The sequence below is a fragment of the Dermacentor albipictus genome, chromosome 9 (genome assembly GCF_038994185.2).
Source record: "Dermacentor albipictus isolate Rhodes 1998 colony chromosome 9, USDA_Dalb.pri_finalv2, whole genome shotgun sequence".
NCBI lineage: Eukaryota > Metazoa > Arthropoda > Arachnida > Ixodida > Ixodidae > Dermacentor > Dermacentor albipictus.
The window spans coordinates 65,997,980-66,022,035 of record NC_091829.1 but is presented as its reverse complement, the minus strand read 5'-3'; the positions used below and the strand labels follow the sequence as shown (position 1 = coordinate 66,022,035).

General features: G+C 47.7%; 1 protein-coding gene across 3 annotated transcripts in view; it reads left to right on the top strand.

The window, feature by feature from the left end:
• Positions 1–23,849, top strand: part of gpp (DOT1 like histone lysine methyltransferase grappa) — a 65,837-nt gene extending 41,988 nt beyond the window's left edge. For all 3 annotated transcript variants that reach the window (XM_070526275.1, XM_070526276.1, XM_070526274.1), the window contains 6 exons: positions 46–389; positions 3,393–3,536; positions 7,659–7,931; positions 8,816–10,205; positions 13,612–15,165; positions 16,087–23,849. In XM_070526275.1, coding sequence (XP_070382376.1) covers positions 46–389; positions 3,393–3,536; positions 7,659–7,931; positions 8,816–10,205; positions 13,612–15,165; positions 16,087–16,112 — 3,731 coding nt within the window. In that variant the 3' untranslated portion in view covers positions 16,113–23,849. The remainder of the gene's footprint in view (positions 1–45; positions 390–3,392; positions 3,537–7,658; positions 7,932–8,815; positions 10,206–13,611; positions 15,166–16,086) is intronic.
• The last annotated feature ends 207 nt before the right edge of the window (positions 23,850–24,056 follow it).

The window sequence follows — 24,056 nt, the reverse complement described above, 5'->3', positions numbered from 1 at the left end:
GAAAGTTTGCCGTTGAGGGACTTCTAATCGCCACTGTCTGTGCAGCTGCCATGCACACAGAGCCTGCACCTGGCTGTGTTGACCAGAAGCTCGGGGGCTTGGCTCCGGAAGAAGGATCACTCTCGAGCGAGTTGCCGACCGGCTTCCACGAAGTGACTGTAAAGACCGAACCACCCACGGAAACCTCCATGGACAGCATTGCAGCAGCTGCCATGACCAACTCCATGGCTGCGTCCGGCCCACCGCCACGTCCACTGACGCCATTGGCAGAGCCACCTGAGCTGAAGGCCATGCTGAATGACTTCCGGGCACAGTACATGGCCATGTTGAACCACATGCGGACCGAGCAGTACCGGCAGCAGGTCAAGGAGCACATTGCCAGGGAGAGGGTCAGTGTTCTTTCTAAGCTTACGTATCGCATAAATTTACAGTAATGGCTGTTATCATATTTACTCGATTCTAATGCGACCTCAATTGTAACGTGCGCCCATTTTCCATGACCGAAAGAAAGGGGAGGAAAAATCTCCCTCACTTGTAACGCGCACCCGTGTGCCGTCACCTGAAAAAAGAAAAGACCTTTACAGTACCGCACACCTCATTCTTTCATGTAGAAATGCAACTTTCTTTCAAAAACAAAAGATTTACTGCAGTGCACTAAAGTTGTGATAAAAAAGTTGCAGTTTCGCCCGAAAGGCAAAGCATCGATTTCGATAGCAAATTAGTCAACAGCTATACGAAAAGTAAGGATAGTTTTATTGACCGTATAAACTTCTAAACATTCGCTTACTAACTAAATGAACAAACGTGCTGTCACGCGCACAAACAATCATGAACAGGTCACTCAATGACCACAGAAAACTCTTAAGCAAAACACTGGAGTGAGGAAGTGCAGTAGCTGGAGTGAGCGAATTGACCTTTGTGTGGCCTTTCGCTTCAACACAAACTAAGCGACGAGAATACAGCGCAGTGTACCTAGATGTGTAGACTCTCTTCATCGCAGATTGCTTTCAATAGTGTGCGTTAGATTCTAGTAAATATGGTATGTGGGCTTCTCCCTGGACTTTAAGCTAAATGTGAACAGTGATTTCAGTGAAGCAGATACAGTGAAACCTCGTTAAACCATAGTTGGCAGAGCTTGGAAAAAGTACGTACTAAACGGTAGGTAGTGCTTAACCGAAATAGCATGAGCTTGCCCACTTGCCAGTCAAAAACTGAGCTCGGAGAGAATGCAATGAAAGGGTAAAAACTTGCAGTATTTATTCACTTCGCACGATAACTGTCTGTTATTTTTGTTTGCTGCCGAGGTGGCCTTGCAGCGATGACAGCTGCCTCAAACTTACTGAAGCTGCAAGCCAGCTTTTCAGCCGGCCCCCTCTTGGCAAATACTCGCAACAGCAGGTTCCTCGTTGGCGTTGCCTATTCTCCGTGCACAGGTGCAGTAACGCTGCAGGAGTCACGGAGTGCTGTTCCTGTCGCAACAATTGCATTCATGAGGCTGACTAACGCAGCTTCTGTGTCGTCCTCATCACTGTCGCTGTCTGACACTTCGGCAACAACAGAGGCGACGATGGCGAAAAGTCGAACCTCGTAGCTGACATCTTTTCGCGGTTGCAGCAGTGCTGCCAAGCAACCTCTTTTTATTCCAAATGCCACACACCATAGTCAACGGTAGATCCCTTTCGCGTGCCAGCGCCGACTTCTTCGTGCCACATTGGATTGCACGAACAGTGTCCAATTTTTCTTCTATGCTGAGCACCCGGTGCTTTTTATACGAGCTTCGGCATGACGCGAGTCCCAGCTTGCACAACGGCACAACGGTCTCTGGCATGGCGCCGAAATGATGTTGACGTTGATGTGGCTTCATGCACAAACGCACGGGGCGTTTCGAGGCCATTGTTCTGATCTCTGAGGCTTGTTATTCTGCTGGGCTGCTCGACGGGGACAATGCACCACCATGATTGCGCGAAGAAAAGTGGAAACACTACGTGTAACTGATACGTACGCAATAACTGGTACGGTTTATGCAGATACAAAACGCATTATGTTCAGTGGCTGCTGAGTCGAGGATTTGACTTTACTACTTTGAAAGCGAAACTACTGTTCCAGCGGGTAATGTTTAGCGAGGTTTTGCTGTAATTGCATGAGATGGTAAAGGCTGATCATGTTTAACTGTTCGGAATTTAGGGATTTGCTGTCACCATCGAAATAATGCCTGGGCCTTCATGAGTGTCATGATGCAGAACTTCACGATCATTTTCAACATCTGAACTCTCGCACTTTTAAGGAAATGAAAAGTGTAGACTTGTCTTAAACTTTACATGCACATGTTATTAAAGGGACACTAAAGCGAAACAACAAATCAGTTTAGAATAATAAAGCGTTGTTTGAGAACACTACAGGCAGTCATTTCAAAACAATAGTTTGATTATTAGATGAGAAAATGAAGGTCGAAGTATCAGTATTTGAATTTCGCGCCGAAACACAAGCACCGGTACGTCAGCGTGACGTCAGGGATTCCAAAGTATGTTTTCGCATTTGGGCCGCGTTGGCTGAATAAAGGTTCCCGAAACTTGCCATGTTTAATATTTGGTTCCTTTAGAAGACAATGTAGTCAATCTGTACCGCTATATATATTTAGTAGGCCCTAGAAGATGCCATCAAAATCCAAGACGTCACAGCCCCCAGGTGCGGGTACTTAAAGGGACACTAAAGCAAAACAACAAATCAGTTTACACTAATGAAGCATTGTTTGAAAACCATGCAGGCGGTCATTTCAAAAAAATAGTTTGATTATTAGATGAGAAAATGAAGGTCCAAGTTTCGGTATTTGAATTTCGCACCGAGACTCCAGCGCCGGTACGTCAGCGTGACGTCAGGGATTCCATAGTATGTTTTCGCATTTGGGCCGCGTTGGCTGAATAAAGATTCCCGAAACTTGCCATGTTTATTATTTGGTTCCTTTAGAACACAATGTAGTCAATCTGTACCGCTACATATAGTTAGTAGGCCCTAGAACATGCCATTAAAATCCAAGACGTCACAGCCCCCATGTGCGGTAACTTAAGTAGGCGTCGCCACCCGTATTTCGTTCTTGCGCTTTTTCTGGCTTACCAAACGTCTTATTGTTGTAAGAGTGGTGTTTTTGCTGTTGTAGAACAGTAATTTACTGATGCAGAAGAAATCATTTTTTACTTTAGTGTCCCTTTAAGTAGGCGTCGCCACCCGTATTTCGTTCTTGCGTTTTTTCTGGCTTACCAAACGTCTTATCGTTGTAAGAGTGGTTTTTTTGGTGTTGAAGAACGGTAATTTACTGATGCAGAAGAAATCATTTTTCACTTTAGTGTCCCTTTAAGGTATGCCTAACGCCGGCCCCGCATTCTTTTCTCGGGCAGGAGCGCAACGAGAGGCTAGTGGCTAAAGCGGCACACTTGGAGCGGCAGATCAAGCACCTCATTGACGACAGCGTGGTCCTGTTGAAGGCGCGCATGAACGAGCTGGGAGTGCAAAGCCATACACCCGCTGACCTTATCAACATGGTAAGTACCTGCCGTCAACTTGAAATGCGTAGTTTCTTGCGTACTAGCCGTCGAGCTCCCCCACCTCAGTAATGCCACATTCTGGTGGCCGATTCAGAGCACTTCCGGGGTGCAACGTCATCTGCTCTGTCCTGGAGTAAAGTTTGCCATACTAATGGACAGATTGTGTTGAGATCACTCCATGGAGAAGTGGAGACTGCTCTGCTAAAATCGCATGTGGGCTCAAGCTCCAGAATTTTGGGGAACACCAGAACTGCTTTAGCAAGTGCATTCTCTAGCCTCCTTTATGGTTGGATGGCGGTGATTGTGTTCTGGTTGCTGGTTTCCAGTTGTTGCAATGTGCTGTTAGATGGTGCCTGCTTATAGAGTTGGTCGCCTGCTCTGTATCTGCCATTGACAGTGTGATGTAACATTATTAGAGCGTCTGAAATTGAACCTCACTATGAGGATACAGTTGAACCTCGCACTAACGAAATCGGCGGAGAATGTGGAAAAATTCGCTTTCGCAAGAATTTCGTTGTTGCAAAGAGACAGCATAGATAGGTAATACATTGCAGGACAAAACTTTACTGTCCAAATTCCGTTTACCTACTTAGCAAGCTTTGCTCGAGAATATAGAACCGAATTGCCGACAGTACAAAGTGTGCCGCATGCATCGACCAGCATTGGCAGTTATGCCATAGCGCAGTATTCTCGGTCAATTGCTTTCAGAGATGCGATCACTTTGCGAGATTTTGCGTAACTCGCCACCGGACGCAGAGCAACAGCGCATGCTGTTGGCCGTAGGCGCCGACTCGTCTGGTGCCGATCGCTAAAGCCATCGTATCTCATGTACGCGAAGGCAAACGATCGAGATGACGTCCTTTTCGCGCAAATCTACGTCTGGCACCGAATCCGCACACGATGCCTGTCGGTTGGCACCAAAACCAGCGTTCTTGGAGCAAGGGATGCGTATTCTCGGATGATCGCTTAATCATGGCCCGATGCATGACACTCCATACGCCGCGATTGCCATCTCAAGTGCCATAAGCAATTCCATGTAGGTGGGACGTGGATTTCTTTGTTTTTGCTGCATTTTGCTCGCCGAGTCGTCAGCCGCGGGGAATGCAAACTGAACGCGCGTTTCGAACAACGATCTCGCCTAGTAGGCGTACAAACACTGTCGTCACATGTCGGTAGCAACGTGCGTGCCGCTCATGGTGCCGCTTCAAACGGGTGATCAACAAACAAGATGGCGGCCATGACATATTTCCAGCGCACTGATCGCTTCGGGCACTTGGTTATTCTTGTGAACAAAAATGCCGGCACCCACGCAACTGTAATGTGGTGGTACTTTATACAATTTAGTGCGAAACAGTCACATTTGAGCACATTTTGGAGCCCGCTAGCCTTACGCAATGTGCAGAGTTATGTTCCGGCAAGTTTCGTTGATGCGGGATTTCAGTACAGCGACATTTCGTTGCCGAGAGGTACGAAATCCATTGAATCCTATGGGCGTTCGCCAGGGATACGAAAATGCTTCGTTGTCGCGAGAATTTCGTAGTTGCGGTATTTCGTTATCGCAGTTTCCGACTGTACTAAAAGGGTGTTGGTGCTGGGTGTCTTGCGGGTGGTGCCAGTATGCTGGCAGATACAGCATGGAAACATGAGACGGGACATTGCCCACCTGTAGTGTGCCTAAAAAGAGCGTGCAGCTTTGTGGGTGGGCCTACTTTGCAAGGTGGTATCGCTTACCTAACGCCTTTTGGACCCTCAACTGCGCCTGTGCAATTGTGACAGGTTTAATTGGGTGGAGCGCTGTCGAGACTGTACTTACAACTTGCGAAACAGTTCCCTGGGAACAATAACAGTGCCGAGCGGACTTCACAGTGTATATCACCACGTCAAATTGTTTGTACAGTGTCATCTTCTGAGAGCAAGTGGCGACAGCCATCGCAGGCTACTTCAGGTAAATAAAAGTTTGTGGCAGAATACATTGACAGTTCAGTTGGTTGATTTGATAATGCAGGCTGATCTTTAGTATGTCTTGGAGAGGTGGAATGTCGAATCTTGTTATAATGAGCAGTAAATACTAGAAATGTGGTGTGTAACCAAAATTTGGTGTAGAATTTCATGTCAGCATAATTCAACTGACGATAACTCAACAGGAAACCCTATGTAAGGGGGAAAAAAGTTGGCTCTGGGGTGCAGATTGCTGTCGCAAGTGACAGCTGCATGCAGACAACACGATGCATGCTCAATGCACTAATCTTGATAATGCAGCGTTAGGCTTCGGCACCTCTGGTTAGTAAACACACCTCACAATTTTCACTATGATTTGACCAAATGAGAAAGCTCCACAACCGCTTCAGCACCCACAGCGTAGATTTGTCGGCATTGAAAAATAAAGCAGCCACACACTTCGAATTTCGCTTTTTACAGCGCATTCCTGTAATGCATGCTAAGCATTGCCATGCTGGCTGTGTTATGAGGCACTCAGTCATATATTTTTCTTGACTTTTTTGTTGCACATGAAAACGGGAGCAGAACTTCTTAGTATCCTTACTGCAGTAATCGCAGCAGTGATTAGCATGCTGGGTTGGGTTTGCCAAGATGTTCTCCACCTCGGTGCATTAAGTTGTGGAGCCTTGCCACAAGCACACGCTCAGCTGTGTAGTGTTTCATCTGCTGTTCACTTGGGAAATTTCCGGGCTGCCATCAATGATTTCTAGAAAAGCACGACCGTGCACCCATGTGTGCGATTCCGCGGGCAACCTTGTTGCCACACAAAAGCGATGAGTTGAACCATGACCATGCTCTTGCTGGCTCAAATAAATGGCCATGGCAGCCCTGCTTCTGCAGTTGAGAAATGGCCTCTGAAACCGGGCAGCGCACCATTGCATGTGTTGTTTGAGAGGCCATGGTTAAGAGGAAGCTTTAGCTTGCGTGCTCCTATCTAAATACATGTAAAAGGAGAATTCACTTTTCTCGGCAACCATTCCACCAAACTTGACAAGGTTTGTTGCATTTAAACAGAATACTTAAAATCTAGTGACTGTTCATTTCGAATTTTTTATTTAGGTCATCAATTCTTTTTATAAAAATTGGCATAAATAATAAATTTTCAGAAAACGAAACTATCAAATTTACAACTCTGTAACGCTGCAATGAAATATGATATCACAGTTCTGGTAATTGCATCCAATAGTACGTCTAAAGCTGACAAAATTGATATGTTACACTTGAATCTCAAAAAATTTAGTAATATGGAAATACAGCTTTTGCAGAACCCCTGTACACAACATAAAAAGTTCACATAATGTATAAATTGACATACTGAATTTGTCCACTTTGAATTAGCTAATGGACCGCGTTTACAGAATTGTGATATCTGTACTTGATGAAGAGCTATTAATTTGTAAACTTCATGCTTCTACTTTTTTTTTTTTGAACTTCTGAACTTCTGAAAATTCTTTCAACAGAATTCGGGCCCTAAATTGAAGATCTATTTCCAATAGGCATTAGAATAAAACTTTCTCTCTCTAATGCAACAAATTTCATTAAAATCGGTCCAGGGGTTATCTCAGAAAAGCGTTCTCGTGTGTTACGTGTATTTGAATAGGTCACATTGGAGCTGGGCCTGAGCTAAAGCTTCCGCTTAAGCCATTTGCCCTGCGTCATTACACGACTGTGCTCACACGCAGGCCTGCTGCTTCCATCTGGTGCGCTCTTCTCATGCTGGAAATTCAGTGTATCCATAGCGTAGCCAAGGGGATTCAGTACACATAAATTCAAATGCATGTAATTAACAAAACTTAATGAGTTCAGTAACATAACCAGTAATGTATTATCCATGTTCATTGTAACAATCTTTCAGTGTGCACAATTGGGACAGAGTGGTGGATGTTGGGTTTCAAAACATGGCATGCAAGACATTAATAATGTCACAGACGGGACTGTAAAGAAATGTTGCAAGTTGGAGTTTCCCCAGTTGTATAACATGCAAGGCTGTCCCTGTGAGCTTCACGTAATCAGGAAACAGTGCACCCACACAGCACTTGGCACTGATTGGGTCATTTGCAGAATGCATCATTGATTGTCTCTTTTTCCTCTCTCCTTTATTTTTTTGTTTTACCCCTGCAGGCAAAAGAAATTGTGGTGCGCCACAAGGAGTTGCAATCGAAGGCAGCAACCCTGGAGCGAGAAGTGATTCACTTGGAGGAGCAGCAGGCGGAACTGCTGGCAAGGCAGGTTCCCAATGCCAGGGTCCCACCCCCACCCTCCACGCCAGGGGTCGCCAACCCTCCTGCTTCAATTGGAGGAGACAGCACCACCACTGCCGCTGTCCCCACCATCACCACCTCCGCGGCAACTGCGGCAACCACCAATGGCTTTTTTCTGCCCCCCAACCCAGAGGTAAGGCCGTGCTGGCATTGTTGAGAGATCTATAGAAGTCCTCAGCAAAGAGAGGAGGGAAGGCAGAAAGGTTATAACGAGGGTGCTCCCTTGGTTTGCTAACCTACAGTGGAGGAGAATGAAAAGGGTAAGAGTCCTCGTATGGGAACGCCCGACTCTGTGACAGCCGCTGACAGCAATGGTGGGATGATGGGAATTCTCTCGTCATAGTTGCATAGCCTCATCATGGGTGGCGCCGCTCGAACCCCTATTCGCCAAAACGTGGTCACGTGCATTGGTTGACCGTATCCTTCCTTGCAGAAAAGTGAACTTCATTGCTGTGCTGCACCCCACCTCCCCCTCTCCCCCCCAAAAAAATGAAGGAAAGAAATGCCACGCTCTGCACTGCAGTTTCTTGTGTGTTGCATGGCGTGTAGCACCAGTTGGTCCAGTTTTGCAAGATTTTTGTTCCAGCACGCAGTGTCATGACTGTTGATTCATTTTGAAAGATCAGTGCTTCCCAGTATGGCTGAGTGCTGCGCAACAAATTGCATAAACTGAGCAGAAAATGCAGGTGACTGGGTAGAAAGGTCTAAAGCACTCCCCCATTATTCGTTAGACGCTGGAGGATTGACTAGAAATCAACCCCAGAACAAACTTTGAGCCGAAGACGATAACAAAGCGTAATCTGCAGTTGAATGGGAAACAAGTTCAGCATGTATGCTGCAGAAGATGCCGCAGACTGCATGTAGGCCAGCCCCGCTTGTTCAGCACACCCATTATAAGAAAGAAAAAAAAATGTAGGCTTATAAGCAGCCATGTTGTACTAATTTAATATAAGAAACTTGCCTGTGTGTCCATTTAATTCAGTCATTCACGACCTCTGTGACAAACATTTCTTGCAGGGGCTGAGCCAGCTGTCGCACGAGCACATTCTGCGCGAGATCAGCAGCACCTTGTCGCAGCGCCGCAAGCTTCACAACAAAGTCCAGAAGCTGGAAGGTGAAGTGCAGGAGCTGGAGCGCACCCTTGTCTCGCCACCTCCGCGGAGGCCGCCCACACTTGCCTCTCCTTTCACCACAATGCAACAGCAGCAGCACCTACAACCTTCAGTGCCACTCTCTCTTGCGGGACCAGTCCCCGACATTGTCTCCGAGCCTGGTGGGATGCAGCAGGCCGACATCAAGCCAGATGACTTGTCAAACCGAACAGTTCGTACAGCAACACCACCACCACCAAAACTGGGACCACAGGCCACTGCCACTTTGCCAGCCGCTGCTTGGTCATCCTCTTCTGTTTCAGCAAAGGCACCCATTCAGGAGCCGTCAGCACCGACAGATTTAAGCAGTGTTGTTTCAGACCGTGGCCCTCCGGACAGCGGGCCACCTAGTGTCATACAGAGTGCCCCTCCAAAGGAGAAAGGCACCAAAGACAAAAATATTGCCGCTTCTGTTCCAAAGATCGCAGCACCACTGACATCAACTGCTGAGGAGGCCCCACTCGAGAGACCACGCCCCCCAGTAATTCGAAGTGGTATCAAGGACATTGTTGATGCGAGCTGCTTCTCGATGACCTACTCGCCAGTCACACCTGGGCGGGTCCCAGGCACTCATACCGAAACCGTGCCAGCTGCTGCACCGTCAGCCGTGGCAACGAAGACCGCGGACGTGTTGCACACGAGCCGAGATAAGTCTCCAACAAAGTCAAGCCACCACAAGACAATATTGCCTGTGCCACAGCGGACGACCGCCCCGCCAGAGTCACCAGTGCATTGTGCCACCCAAGAGGAATTGCCGCCAACGCCAAAGATGCCTGTTGAGGATTCGTCTGCCATGAGCAGTGGCAGTGGTGGCGCACACCAGTCGTCACGCAAGAGCAGCTCGCCGTCCAAGTCCAAGCACAGGAAGTCGCCCCGGAAACGGGAGCCCAGCCCTCCGCCGCCACCTCCACCACCACCGCCGCCACCGCCACCGCCTTTGCCGGTGTCTGTGTCACCGTCTCCACCTCAGCAGCCCAAAAAGAAAGCGGAGCTTGACGATGCAGCTTCACCGGCGGCAGTGCCGCTGTCAAAACCGTCCAATGGGCTCATTTTAAACCTGGGCAGCCTTCTGGCTTCACGAAACGGCTACAGCCCAAAGCGGGAAGACAGAGCATCGCGAAAGCTCAAGAGAAAGCACTCGCCGCACAAGCTGCGTGGTACAGAGGCGACGGCGGAGAGCATCAGGCCTCCCTTGGGGCTTGGCGACAAGACTGTGTGCATACGGATGAAGTCAGAAACGGGAGTGGATGTCGAAGGTAAGCGGGGCCAGACTAGTGGCATTTGTTGCTGTGCAAATTTGGGCCTCTTGTTTTTGACTACAGCTCAGAAATTCTTTCATCTGAAGTGATCACAAAACTAAAAGCTATGTATTCTCTTGTACAGTGCACGATGGCAATGTGACATTTAGGGACGCCTTGGGTGCCATTATTGCAGAGGCATGCTCATTTTGTGGCACAAAATCAGTTTAGGGAACCCCACAAGGCAGGGCATCTGACAGGACTTGGAAAAAGCAGTGGCCTAAGTGACCGGATGCAAAACAATCTGCCATTTGCTTTGTTTGATGGCCAACTTAATCGTATTTTCACTTTTGGGTCATGTGAAATTTTCATTGTTATCACATAACTAACAAGGCACACAAGCTGTGCTGGAGGGGAATATGAGGAAGCAGAAGTAGAGATCAGCTCAAAGGGACTGGCGCTCTTCGTCTTGTTCCTTCTTACATGACCCTGTGATTGTATCCGCAAGCCACGATGGCAGTTGTACCCTCTATAGTTTCCTACAAAAATTACTAGAGGGAACTTGGGCGCTGCAACTGTGGCACTTCAGCCAGCATGGAAATGACTGGAAGTAGCGCATGAATTTGCCTAAACTTCGTCCTTCTGGCTTCAAACGTCCTTGTAGCTTTGCAAACTGATGATTTTCAACATACTGCGTTACAAATGCCACAGCTCATAATGATTACGTATGTAAGCAAGCACTACTTGCCTTGCTGTGTTTAAAAAACACTGAGTGCTTGTTAGAAAGATAATGTGTGACAAATTATGTCAGAAGAACGTTTGAGGCCACAATTGTAAAGATTAGACAAATCAAGTACTAACCATTATTCCTGTGGTAACACAACAATTAAGCACCACAGTTCCTTCTATTAATTTTTTCTAGAACTGCTATGGCACATGCTGAACAACTTAATAAGCCAGTGTTTTTTTTTTTTCATATTATCGGCCAAATTTGACAACCGTTGTGCGTGGAACAGATCACTGACGGATTCCCTTTAAGGCAGACCACGACCGGCTTTATTACTCGCGACCTGCTCACTACGCCGGCTCCTATGGCGGCGCGTGTCCGCGTAAATATCACGTGACTGTTCAGGAGGGACGGCGCGCCGCAACAGGTGGCGCCACAAGCTACCCTCATTTCGGCAGCGACCGCCGTACGCTTCTGTTAGCTTCAGTACGCTTGCGTTACCATGTAGCCGGTAGGCGGAGTTAAACCGCATCGTTTAAGCACGCACCGCAAAGACGTGTTAATATTCATCAGATGCAATAATCGCGGACAGCTTTCTGTATACAGCGGTAGTTAAGAGCGCGAGCTCTCAGCTAACGCGCCTAATCTGGCTCATGAGCGCGCAAGAACAGCGCAGAAGCAAGCGTTTCGATCGCGCTCGTAGCAATTCCCCTGCATAGCCACAAAAAGCTGTACCCGACTAAAGGCTGATAGCGGTAATATTTTTCTTTCTCAGCGCAGCAGTTTTGCAGCTAAAACAAGCTAAAAGAGCGGTTGTAGTGGTGGGCGCGGCTCTGGTGCTACTCAAGCGGCGCTTTTTTTTTATTTGCGCGCACAGCTGCACAACCTGAACACGATTGCTTCTGCTCTGTAGCTAGCAGCATCCCAGGGCGAAGCCGTGCTACTTTCCACCAATTTACGACAAAAAGCGCGCTATGCACACTTACTCGTTTTCAGGAGCATTCGCCCGATTGTTAATCATTTCAAGACGCACTCTAGATGAAAAATGAATAAAACCAGACTAGAAAAGCTTGTTTGCCAGACACAATAGCCGGTCGTGGCCAGAACTTTATTTCAGGTCAGCCAGATTCTTACACTTTTAGGACCGTTCGTGATTTCGGTTTGGCATTAATTAATTTTCGTTTGGCGTGCTCTTCTGTGAGATCAGAGGAAAAATTGGACAAAAATGGCCTCATAAACTTGTGGACAATCAGCTTCAGCTGGGCCCTTCTGTGAAGCTCTGTGGTGTCCTTCAAGCACACAAACAACGATAAGTGACGGAAGCACTAGGTCTGCAAACTTCTTAAGCGGCGTTGGCCCCCTAACAAGCACAGGAGCCACACTTGATGCAGCACCTTCCAGGCGGCTGACGAACCCTACGAAAGCCAAGGTAGGGTACTGATAGCCCTCCCCGGTCCATGCCTGCTATGATGGCAGTAGTAGTAGACTGAGGCTGGTGCCCTCAAATTAATGAGACAGCCCTCACATGTGATACCCTTCGCTGTGCGCCTGCTCGATTTGCAGAGCGGAACGCAGCAATACACCATCGCGGGCGATGATTTTTACGGCCTACGAAATGTAAAAGCTCTCAGCAGTAATTGCGTTCTTGGCACGTATGCGGACAGCAATCAGAACAGCCGGAAACACGGTATTCAGACAAGCACAATAACACAAAGAAGAAGCCGCCACTGCTACCGCTACACCAGCCCGCACTCGGCGTGGGGGTAAGTTCTGGCGCCACGGAGAGCAGCGGCGGTCGGGTGAACTAAGAATGAACTAAACAAGCAGTAAAAAATCGGCGGCTACAAAGGCGGCGCCGGTGAACAGGTCGCGAAGTAATAAAGCCGGTCGTGAGGCAGACATAATGGTACTTTTGTATTCTGATCATTTTGCGAGACTATTAGATGCAGTAAACATATAGGGAACTGAAGCGATGTCCCAAAACTCTTCAGCTTGTTAGAGAACACATCAGTCTGCAATATGCATAAAGCACATTTTCCATCTAGAAAAGAGCTGACAATGTTTGCTTTTCTGCTAACACAAACATAAGGAGTGGACGATTTGGTGTAAAGTGTTCTAACTTGATAATGCAAGACCATGGCTTTATCGTAAGTCTTTATGCATAATAAAGCTACATGAAGAATGCTGACCTTTGCAAGGTCTAGGTGCTGAGATTTTTAGTAAAGCATAGTTAGTTCCTAACATTTAAACATCACAATCCTTGATGCTTGCCTTTGGACTCCATGTCCCTTGATTTCCTATCAACTTTAGTTTCTCTCATGCATTTTTAGGCATTAAGACAGTTTTGCTTGTGTCTACAGGACCTCAGTGTACACCTCTCATGTTATGGCACATGACTGAAGCTGGTGACCATGTTTTGCTCCTGTGAATGTCACCCTGACTGTATCCTTGCTCGTTTCTCTCTTTGCCCCACCTCCTCCCTGCTGGCCTCTGCTTGATCTCCCTTTCCACCTTTGGTTTTGTCTTGTCTTCTCTCTTCACACTGTTCAAATCACTTTGCCTTTCCTTGCACCATTATTTTCCCCTTGACTTCACGCACCCCTGGCCATCTCCCTGTTGGCACCTACCCCTTTTCCCTTCCCCCTATGGCATTCTGCTTGGCCCCTCGGCTTGCTGCTGCCCCCTTTCCCCTCATAGAGAAGTTCACCATCAAAGCCGAAGCACTGTCCCGGAGGCCCGAGGGCTCGTCGCATGGCCGCCACCATTGGCAGGCGCGCGTGAGCAGCGGCTTCGACAAACTGGTCGCACTTGCCTCCTCCAACCAGCAGCCTGAGTCGGTGCCGGCCACATCACGAAAGGAGCCAGCGGCCACCACTGGTGGGGCCTCGTCGTCCTCCACATCGTCTTCGTCCTCATCGTCCTCGTCGGAGCACTGCGAGGCCCCCCGACAGGCAGCTCTGCAGCAGCAGCCGCACAAGAAGTGGGTGGTCGATAGGGTTCACCGGAAGGACCGCGGAGGGGAGAGCGGCACGCAGCTCGAGAGCCTGTCCATCAAGATCAAGGCCGTGAACGCGGGCCCGCCCTCGCCCACGGCCCGCAAGAGGCACCGGAGTCCGCCAGCGCCTTCCCCCTGCTCCTCTTCCTCCAAGAAGGGGGGCGGGCCGACGACGGCCGGCCGTTCTCCGCTGCCCAAGAGGCGGGGCCCGCGCACCCCGCCAGACACGCCCCCTCGGACTCCATCTGCCTCCCCCGAGCGGCCCGTCACGCCGCGCACGCCGCTGTCACCTACGCCGCCTTCGCACCGTGTCCGCCGCGACGATGAGCCCCCGCACAGCCCCATCAGCAGCGTGGACAGCCCGTTCAGCCGGCGCAGCCGGTCCACAAGCCCGCTACCCGGCAGCCCTGTTGAGGAGGACGACGGCGACGATGTTGACCGTGCCACGCCACGCAGTGGCACTTCCAGCACCGACGACCCGCCGCACCCGCCGCTTGATAACACCGTGTATAACAAGCTAGGGCTCGGCACCCGGGACATTTCAGTTACCTCCGAGCAACAGCAGGCTTCCTCGGTGGGCGTTGCTCCTGACAAGGACGGTCTCTGGGACTGGGCCAAGGAGAAGCCGGCGGCCACAACCCTTCCGGGGGCACCATCTCGCTCAGACCCTGCATCGTCGTATGCCGCCGCTGTGTCATACGCAGCTGCCGGCCTCGACTCGTCGTCACTGCGACCGCAGGCACCCCTAATGCTGGTCACGTCATCCAGTTTGGCCCCACCTCCGATGCCACCCCCACTAACGCCGCAGATGGCAGCGGCCCCTCCTCCCCCACCACCTCCGCCACCACACTGCTCGCTGCCGCCACCGTTGGTGGCCAACGTGTCAGTGCCGCCACCCTTCAACATGCCTCCTCCCCCGCCCCCTCCACGCACAGCACCCGTGTACAACCCGTCGCAGTTGGTGTTGCCGGACACATCGGTTCCGCCCCCATTCCTTGGCCCCACCTCCATGGCGCCTCCCCCGTGCAACTTCACCGTGCCCCCACCCAACATACTGGCTGCTGCAGCAGCTGGCCATCCGGCTTCGCAGCATACAGCGGGAACTGAGCCGCCGCCTCAGCACAGGCCCCGCCCCCACTTGGCCCCACCCCAATACACGGCAGGGCCTTACACGCTACCCCTGGAGTCGGCTCAGCGAGTGTCCCATTACGCCGCGCACCCGCCAGGACTGACGCCTCACAAGATGCCCCATCCTGGTGAGGCTGCCTCTGCAGTCTGAGTTGATTTGGCCTCTTTATTATGCGATGCTTGTGCCATGAATGCAGCTTACTTGCGTCACTGAGCTTTTATCTCAAGTACTTTTCACATCCGGAGAGCCAAATCTTAGGCCATATCACATTATCCAACTGTTTGAACTTCTGCTCTGATCATTGCAGTTCAGCTTGTGTGACTTCCAGTTGTGCAAAATGGAAAGTGTAAACTTGACTGGTGCTGTTCGTGTGGATGCAGTGATCATCTGAACATGCAGCTGTCCACCATCATAGTGTGTGGACAATGTGCTATGGAATAGTGCTTTTAAGTATCCAGTGAAGTTGACTGAAGGGAAAGGTGCGTAAGGGACAATTGTTTCATTGATTAAACTGAAAGAAGCGAGTGAACTTTTTAGTAGTGTCAACAGCACTAGCAAGAACAACGTAGCGCTAGCTTGCTGTTGTTTCACAGAAAAGTAAATCAGTTGAAGTAGTTTTACATGACAGCACCCTTGCGCTTCTTTTACATCTACGCCAAAGTATTGCAGATAAGTAGCTTCGTCCAGAAGAAGGTTTAGTTGCTTTTCCCTTGGTACATAAGAGGTTTTATGCAGAGGCAGTTGGCTCATTGTAGCATACTCGCAACGAATTCTCTCTAGATTGAGACATAATTTTTGTGGCAGTTTTCCTGCTCCTACCAAGGAGTGAGCAAAGCAACTCCTTTGACTTGTTTTCAGCACCGTGCGACCGTTTGCATTTGCAAGGCTTAATTTCCATTTCTCACTAGTGTGTGATAAGCCGCAGCCTTCAGGAATCAGTTTCACCGAACATTTTCAAGGACGTCGGTGGCCTCTTTGAGCAATGCTTGCGCCTTTGTAGCAACTGACAGCCTGATGATGTGGCACCCTGTTTTCGCTCTCCACACAGTGCACACACAGCACTACCTGACTTGACGTCGGCGTCACCGGGGCTCGACCCGCAAGCGGAAACGACGAGATTCTCACCATCGCCACCCCCACACTGCCACAGCGCCCGTCAGCGAAGCGACAAGCGCAGAGTCGCTGGGACACAGTTCGGTCGATGCCTGATGATCCTACGTGACAGAAGTGTGTGCAGACGTGTTTGAAACAATCTTGTTTTGTTCCATTTTAAATTTCTGCGGGCCAACGACTGACGCTGGAAAGTGAAGAGGTGATGGGAGCCATCGTCATCGTTCGGTTCCTCGAGTTCCGGATTTCTCCTCAGAAAGGCGCCGTGTCGTTTTTCTTGTTGTTTATTTTTTTATGGGGAGGGGAGGAGCACTTCCGTTCTGTTTAGAACAGGGTGTTGCACATTTAGGCACTGGCCAGTGAAAAGCTCTCGCATTAAAACTAGTGCATCGCATTCATGACAGACTGTTTTCAGGAAACCATGTTTTGTGGTGCATGCTATTAACTTTTTTGTTTTTTAGCTATTTATTTAGCACGAGCTGTTGATGCAGAGTGAGTTGGTGGTAAGCAAATGAAAGGAGAATGCCATGACCGATGGCTTACATAATATGGCTTGTAATTGGCCTCTGAACTACACATGGTCATATGCATGAATTGGAAATAGGCAATGCTTTTTTTTTGTTGTTGTCCGTGACCATTCAGGGGTCTACCTGATTGTGCAGCTCCCTGGTCTTTCGTGCCTCTTGTGTCTGTTAGAATTTATTGGAGGGTTGCCCGGCACGGTCAAAAGCATGTTTTACACAGACTTTTTAAACATGGCCGTGAAATCGGTCACCAATTTGTGGACTGCCCACCATGCTAGGGCTCTTGCAGACCCTATGGAGTCTCTCTAAGCTATGGAGTCTGCATATATGCGCCGTTACTTGTGGCACCTGATTGAATTGTGTGGCAAACTGGTTTCCAATGTTTTTTACAGAGCAGCAAGCGCATTGAAGCTTTTGTGTGCTGTGAAATTGTTGAGCTCTGGTACTGGAATGCTTATACCAAGTGTATTTATGCTGTTTCCATGATGGCCTGCTTTTTTAATCGTGTGCAAAGCTTGTCTAAAATGTTAAGGCCCTCAGTTAACAGCCGGAAAACAACCCTCCTCTGTGCCGTTTGCTTGTTGTATTTATTGCATTATTGTTTTCCTCGAACATTTCCCCTCCCCTAACCAAAGCGTGCCATGGATAGGCACTGTAGCTCATTAAAGACAGAGCACTGCCAACTTTTTTTTTTTCATTTTTGATGCAAAACTAGTCAGAAGAGTGAATCGTAGTGTTCTTCCTCTAGTTGGTTCATGTCCTTGCTCTCTGTTTCCCCTTCCCAGCTTTAACTTCTTTGTTTTCCACATAACATGGGAGCAGGGAAATAAAGGTCTTCGTTTTTTTTTTTTCTTAACTGTTTTGTACACATTCTTTAAGGAAGCAGTTTGTGCACAGTAGTGCTCGCAAAAGCTGGATAATTTCATGCAAAACGTAATGTCCCTTTTTTTTTTGCAGGGCTAACAGGCTGTGCATGCTTCCATGCTTAGTTTTTTTGCTTTTTGTTTCAGATTGACAAGCAGACTTAGTGCAGGTGCTATGAAAGCCAAAAAAAGAATTGCATCTTTGTAGATGCTTTCTTGCAATGTTGCGAAACCAAGAGACCAAAAAAAAGTGAGCCAGTGAGACCAAAATGTGTTCATTTGCATGACTGCTGGTTAGTCCGCACGGGACTTTGCTGTCAGCTGTTTGTTGGCTTTCTGTTTTTCCGGTCTTCCTTCAGTGGCAGACTAGCGGACCTTTTTGTTTAAGTTGGGGTGGCCAAATTACTGGAAGCTGCTCTAATGCTAAGAACGGCACCTTCAGGCAGCCTTTTCATAGAGGCAGAGGAGTTCTTACTTTACAGCTTCACGTTTCACATTTTCGTACTGAACGTATTTGGAAACCATACTGCCTGTTCTTTGCTGCACAGTGGCCAAGTTGCAAGTTGCAGAAATGCTTTTGAATTTTCACAATTTCCAGGCAACTTGGGAGTTTTACTTTTTGGTCTTAACATAACTTGACTGTCACGTCTCACACTTATTACTCCGTTTCAGCTGAGATTTGGATGAAAGTAGCATAGAGGTGCATGAGATTGCTTTGAGAGCACTCAGGTTATGGTTCAGGAGCTTTTGGGTACAGCTAGAGCTTTCGCTGAAGCAACATTTAAGCAGAGTGTGCTGAGCTTGCCAGCTTTGAATTGCCTACTAGTTGCCATTCACAAGCAATGCTTCGAAACTGCACCTTTCGGCTGATGACGCTTGCAAGAGGGAGTAAACTGTCTCCCGAATCTTGAGGCCAATACTGCCTACAGGATTGAAGTGTCGTGGCAATTACTAGCGACAAGTTGCACAGCTAAAAGCAATGCAGATTACATCTCTTGGTTTGAAATCCTGTCTATTGTTACATGGCTAAGGTTTCGGAAAGCTTCAGCTGCTTTTAGCTGCTCATTAAAGAGGAGCCATTTTTTTCCTCTTTCATGGTGTGCGAAGGCACCAATGAAGCGCAATCGCGATGTCAGCACCCTTGGCTCTGCTCAAAGAAACCTGCTAAGATCTAGGCAGCCAGTGCGTTCAAACGTTAATCAAGACACTCGCCGTGTTTACTTTGGCAGCGTATCCAACTGTTTCCTATGCTACGCTGCAAATTTGTACATTGTGATGCCGTACGTGTCTTGGCTGACGTCTTTCTTGTTTTGTTGTGTGTAAAGGTCTCCTCCAGCCAATTGGCCTCTTTGACATTGACGAGCTTGCTTCCTCGTGTATTTATTTGCCTTTTTCTCTCCAACCTGCTTTTCCTCCGTGCATCATTCCGCGTCGCCCGGCCAGCAGTTAATTTTAGAAGCAAAAAGCAATCACTGCCAGTGTTTGCATCTGAGAACATTGTGCACTGTGGTTCTCCCGACACCCTTCGATTGTGCACTCCAAGATGCCAATTGTGAACGAGTGACCTGAAAGACCCTCTTCAAGAAGATCCCCTCCCTTTCTTTCCCTTACGGTTGTTTTTCTCCTTTGTGTTGCCAAGCAAAGCAAGAGACTTCCTTCTCTGCGGCAGGTTATGATGTGGCTACATGTTCCGATTGCTATTTTTTACCATCGTGTGCTGCAAAACACCTTGCTTACTTCCCCTCAAATCCTCTCTGCCGGCATTTGTTGTATGTAACCCCACTATGTGTACCTGTGCCAGGATGCTTCAACTTTTTCAGGGCATCTGCCTTTTATACATGGGAGAGGTAGCGCAGGGTTTGTTTTGTTTGACGCTAGTGTTTGCTCTTTCGAAATCTAGTGCTAGAGGCGTGCTTGAAGACACTGCTTCTTGTTGGACTCGCATGCTTCTCCGGGCGTTGCAGTTGCGCAGATTGCTTCCTTCGCTGGTCAAGGTTTATTGTCGTAGCCACATTCTGTTGGGTTGACACCTTCCTGTCTTTTGTCTGGTCTGTGCATATTTTTGTCAGAGACGCGAGTAGTGTCTTGTCGAGGACCCCGCAAACTCACGCACCTGAGAATGAACACTGCCACTTGATGCATAGCTTGTACATTGTCTATTCATGCCACGATGTTGTAAACATTTCTTTTCCGTGCGTGTGCGTTTTAGCATCCATTGTTTTAAGGTGAAGGAGTTGTGCGAAAGTGCTGTGCTTTGTTGTGGAGGGCTAATCCTCGTGCACTGTCAGCTGCTAGAAAAGATGAGCTCGCAAGCTTCTCTTCTGTTGCTCTGGGTCAACTTTAGAGGAGCGTGAGCGGGCATGGGCTTGCCGCCGTGTATGCGTGTGCAAGTCTCTGCTACATTGGCAATCTCTATTTTCCTGTGGCCGTGTCTACACGCTACCCTTTTCCGAGTGTGTATAGCTGTAGCATTACAAGTTTTTTTTTACTTCCTTGCTCTCGTTGCAGTTTTGGTGATGGAAGATGGCACAGTATTGTAAATAGCATTTCTAGTGCTGGCGCGCGAGAATCAAGCAGGGATTAAGTCCCACTTTCCTTTTGGTGAGAGGAAAATGATATGTTGAGAAAGAAGCTTGTATATGTACACATGTTTTTTTCTTCTCTTTGAGGTAAGCCCGTAGTTTGAAGAGGGGACGTTGTGCGTTGGTATGGCCGCCAAGTAGTTAGGTGTTGTGATTAAGCTTGCTCGCTAGACTCGTGTTTCCGGTAGCCTCAATGTAGGAACAGTGCGCATATGGTCATGGATGATGTAGGAAACCTATTTATAAGGAAGCAAGTAGGCTTGGCCATCACGCAACGTGTCGAGTCATGTATGGTTTGCGGTACGAGAAAAGGTGGTGGAAGTTTCAGCTTGATAGCATGCACGCTGTTCGTGTTTACGCCTTATATGTGACACCTGGCATCTTGCGGGATTCCCCCTACTGCTTCAGAGTTTTGCGAAGCTTGCATTGTCTGAATGGCTTCGAATAATTGGCTACAATCTCTTGATGTAGCCATAGCTGATGTGCGTTTCTTGAGGACTGCGTAGTTGTGGCATGCGGTGTGCTGCCTTGAGTTCTTGCCTAGTCAGGCTGAAAGTAGAAAAAAAGGGGGGGTTGAAGGGTGGAGCCTGGCAAAAGAAAGCTTTAATCTGGAATCCTTAAGGCTACTTTTGTACAGCAGGAGTGGCAGCTACCAAAATAGGGAATCATGATCATCTGTTGAAATTTTTACCTGTTATAAACCTGTCAAGTGGTTGCATCTATCCTTTTTGAGTGAAGCTCTGTCAAAATTACTCAGCACACTGAAACATAATTGATCCCCATCGGAATGTTGATCTCCAAGTTCATTCCAGGTTTCTACTGTTTTGCGTCTGGTAGCCAACTGAGTCAGAGCAGCATGTCACCAGCAGCCTTCAAGAACACTAGAGGTATTGATTCTGATTGATGAAGCACTCAAGCAAGAGTGAAGGCACCCATGGGATAGGATACGGAAGTTTAACGAAAGTAGCTCCTTTTGGAGTGCTGAATATGTGAGTAATAATTTAACATATGCATTGTTTCATACTGCATTCTTTTTCTGTTGCTTATTGCAACACACTGACAGGAAACCAGTGCTGAAAGCATCTGTACACAGTAGTTTCTGAACCACTGCAGCACACCTTACTCCACTTTTCAAACTCCATGCAGTACAGCAAAAGCTGTGGGTTGCGTAAACCAGCCAGGAGATTGTCTGCTGATGATTGCCCTCTGTGCAGTGCTAACTAAACAGAAGGATCATGGAAGGATCAGCGTTAATGGCAGCTTGCTGTCCTGTAGGTTGATGCAAGCCATACACTTTACTGTACTGGATGGAGTATATCAGTGTTGAGGCAAAATGATGCAAATGTGTAAAAAACGTCCTCTGTCTTTCCTTAACAAAATCGTAGTCAAGTAGGAAGGCGGCTTCTTCCAAACTCAGATCGGCTGTGGGAATGACGCGAGGTGCCTGGAGTTCTGCACGCGTATTAGAGCAGTGATATTTCATGGCTGCAAGGAGTGAGAACACTGTGTGCTTTGTTGCCGACGGGCCCTTGACAGGGCAGACTTAAGATCATCCTAGCCTGCCAGATTGCAAGTGCATACAGTGTGCTGTGTTATGCCTGGTGATGTTGGAACGTTTGTTGGAGGTGATCGCCGGAAGTGTTGTTTTAAATGGGTGTTGTGAGCACATCCCCTCTGAGCTGCGGCTGCAAGGACTTTGCGCGTTGTGGGCATTCTCAAGGAGCGTCGCTTATTTAAATACACCCGTTTTCTTTCCATTCTTGCTCTTTCGCTCTTATTTTTCATGTGTACAGACACTGTTTTTGTTGGGCATTTTTTGAAGTTGAAGCACAACCTTTTCTTTCTTTTTCTCTCTTCACAGTGTGGTTTACTCGGTATGTGTAGTGGATCACATTCTGTTGCTGGTACTGTATGGAAATGCACGACATTCTCAATTGCAAAGTGAGTTGGTTGTGGAGGGGGCCTCTCTTTCCTTGTGTGGTGTGTGTTACTTAGCATGAGAAAGCTTGGCCTCATTGTGGTGGGACTGTTTCATTGGCTTTCTTGCGTAACCAAACATATATCAGTGTGACTATGTCTCATCGTAGCCTTAGTTCCAGACAGGTGATGATGGTGCCGTACACGGCATGTATTTTGTGAAGACTCAATTTTTTTTTTTTTTCGCATGGATGAGCCTAGGCAAGAACCGTTTATAACTTTGTGAAAACCACGGAAGCTTAAAAGAAAGCATCACACGTTTCTTCCCCACTGCCCAAGAGTTCTTGTGCCTGCAATACCAGGCCAACTTAATTTTATTTCCATCACCCTTCAGCAGCCCGCGGGGCGCAAAAGATGTGTACCTGTGTCCAAGATGTCCACTGCGGTGTGGCGTTGGTGTACCATTCTTTACTGCCAAAACTGCAACTCCTTGAATCTGGGATTGAGTTTGTTTGACTTGAACTCTGAGACTCTGGAGGGAGCTCTTGTGCTTGAGAGCAGGGTACTTGCACAGCCAAAGTTTGTATTGAATTGCAGCCTTTTCACCTATAGCGTTCATTGGTCAATGTCATGCTTCATTCAGATCTGTACCTGAGTTTTCAAAGAGCTGCCAAGCATCTCATCGCTGCACTGTTACCTGCTTACACCTCTTAAGCATAAGCATTAACCATCTATGTGTTTGTTTTCGACACAAGGCATCAGTATTTCAGTACGTGCAGCGAATGAATTCATATTCATGCTGCTTGCTTATCAACCATCTTAATTTATTCTGTTCAGTATGACAGCCAAAGCGCGTGATCCATCAACGTACATGCCTGCTTGTATGTGGTAGGTTTACTTTTTTTTTCATTTGCTATTGCTCTAATGACGTTTTTGCCATTAGACAATGAGTGGTGCACCTACAGCAGGTTGAGTTTAGTACATGCCTCAATAAATTGTTCAGGACTTTGTGTGAGTTCAGTTTCTACATTATATAGCATCTAAGGCATAAATGTGTGCTCAGTTGGGTAGTTAGGTTAGGGCACTCTTGCACCGGAGAAGCCAGTTTGCTAAACTAGTTTTTCAGTGCCAGCACGAAAAAAAAAAAGAGAACTACATAGCTGTAGAATTGCTCCGTTCAAAAGAGGAATGTTGCTCCAGATCATTTCAGATTCGAGGTGAGGTAAGGTTAACTAATACATTTGTAGCGCACTGCCTCTTTTTGTGCTATTTGTTTTGTATTTATTTAGCTGCTAGTTCAAATGTCTCATCATGCCATACCGCAGTGGACATAGTGCCGCCCGAGGTGCTGAGGTACACCATCGCTCCCACAGCGTGTGTAACAACTGTGTCCGAGTTTCTTCTTTTTGGTGCACATACAAGACGCTGCTTTGTCAACGCATTCTATCAAGCTGTCGCAGATCAATTGTGCAGAATTTGTAAAATGGCGATAATTGACTTGCAAGTGTGGAACAGATTTAATACAAGGATAATAGTGTGACGGGTTTACCTTTCTTTTCCTTTTTTTCCTATTGTATTTTTAGACAGAGCACTGAAACTGTTGCATGTTAACCAGTTTGTTGTTGATGCTGTGTTTTTCATTTTAGAGATATTTATAAGCCTGTACAGGAAGCACACACTCTACGACTACTGCCGACAGAAATCATTTGTACCATACCTCAAAAGTGTCTATTGTAACAAATGGGAAAAAGAGAAATCCACACTTCCAACTGTAGCATTTGGAATTAAAAACACCCTCTTTTTAGCAAAACTGTGTTTTGAGCGCCTATGTGTTTTGTTTCAAATGGCTGAAAACAGCAGTGGGCCAATTAATTTGAGCTTCTACTGCCACACAGGCACAAAAAGTTACATTCAGACGTTAATCTTATAAGTTCCCTAATGACCTTCTTTTTTGCCTAGTGAAGCTGCCATACATCCTGATTAAATGACATTTGACAGGAAATCCAAAGCCCAGAAGCAAAA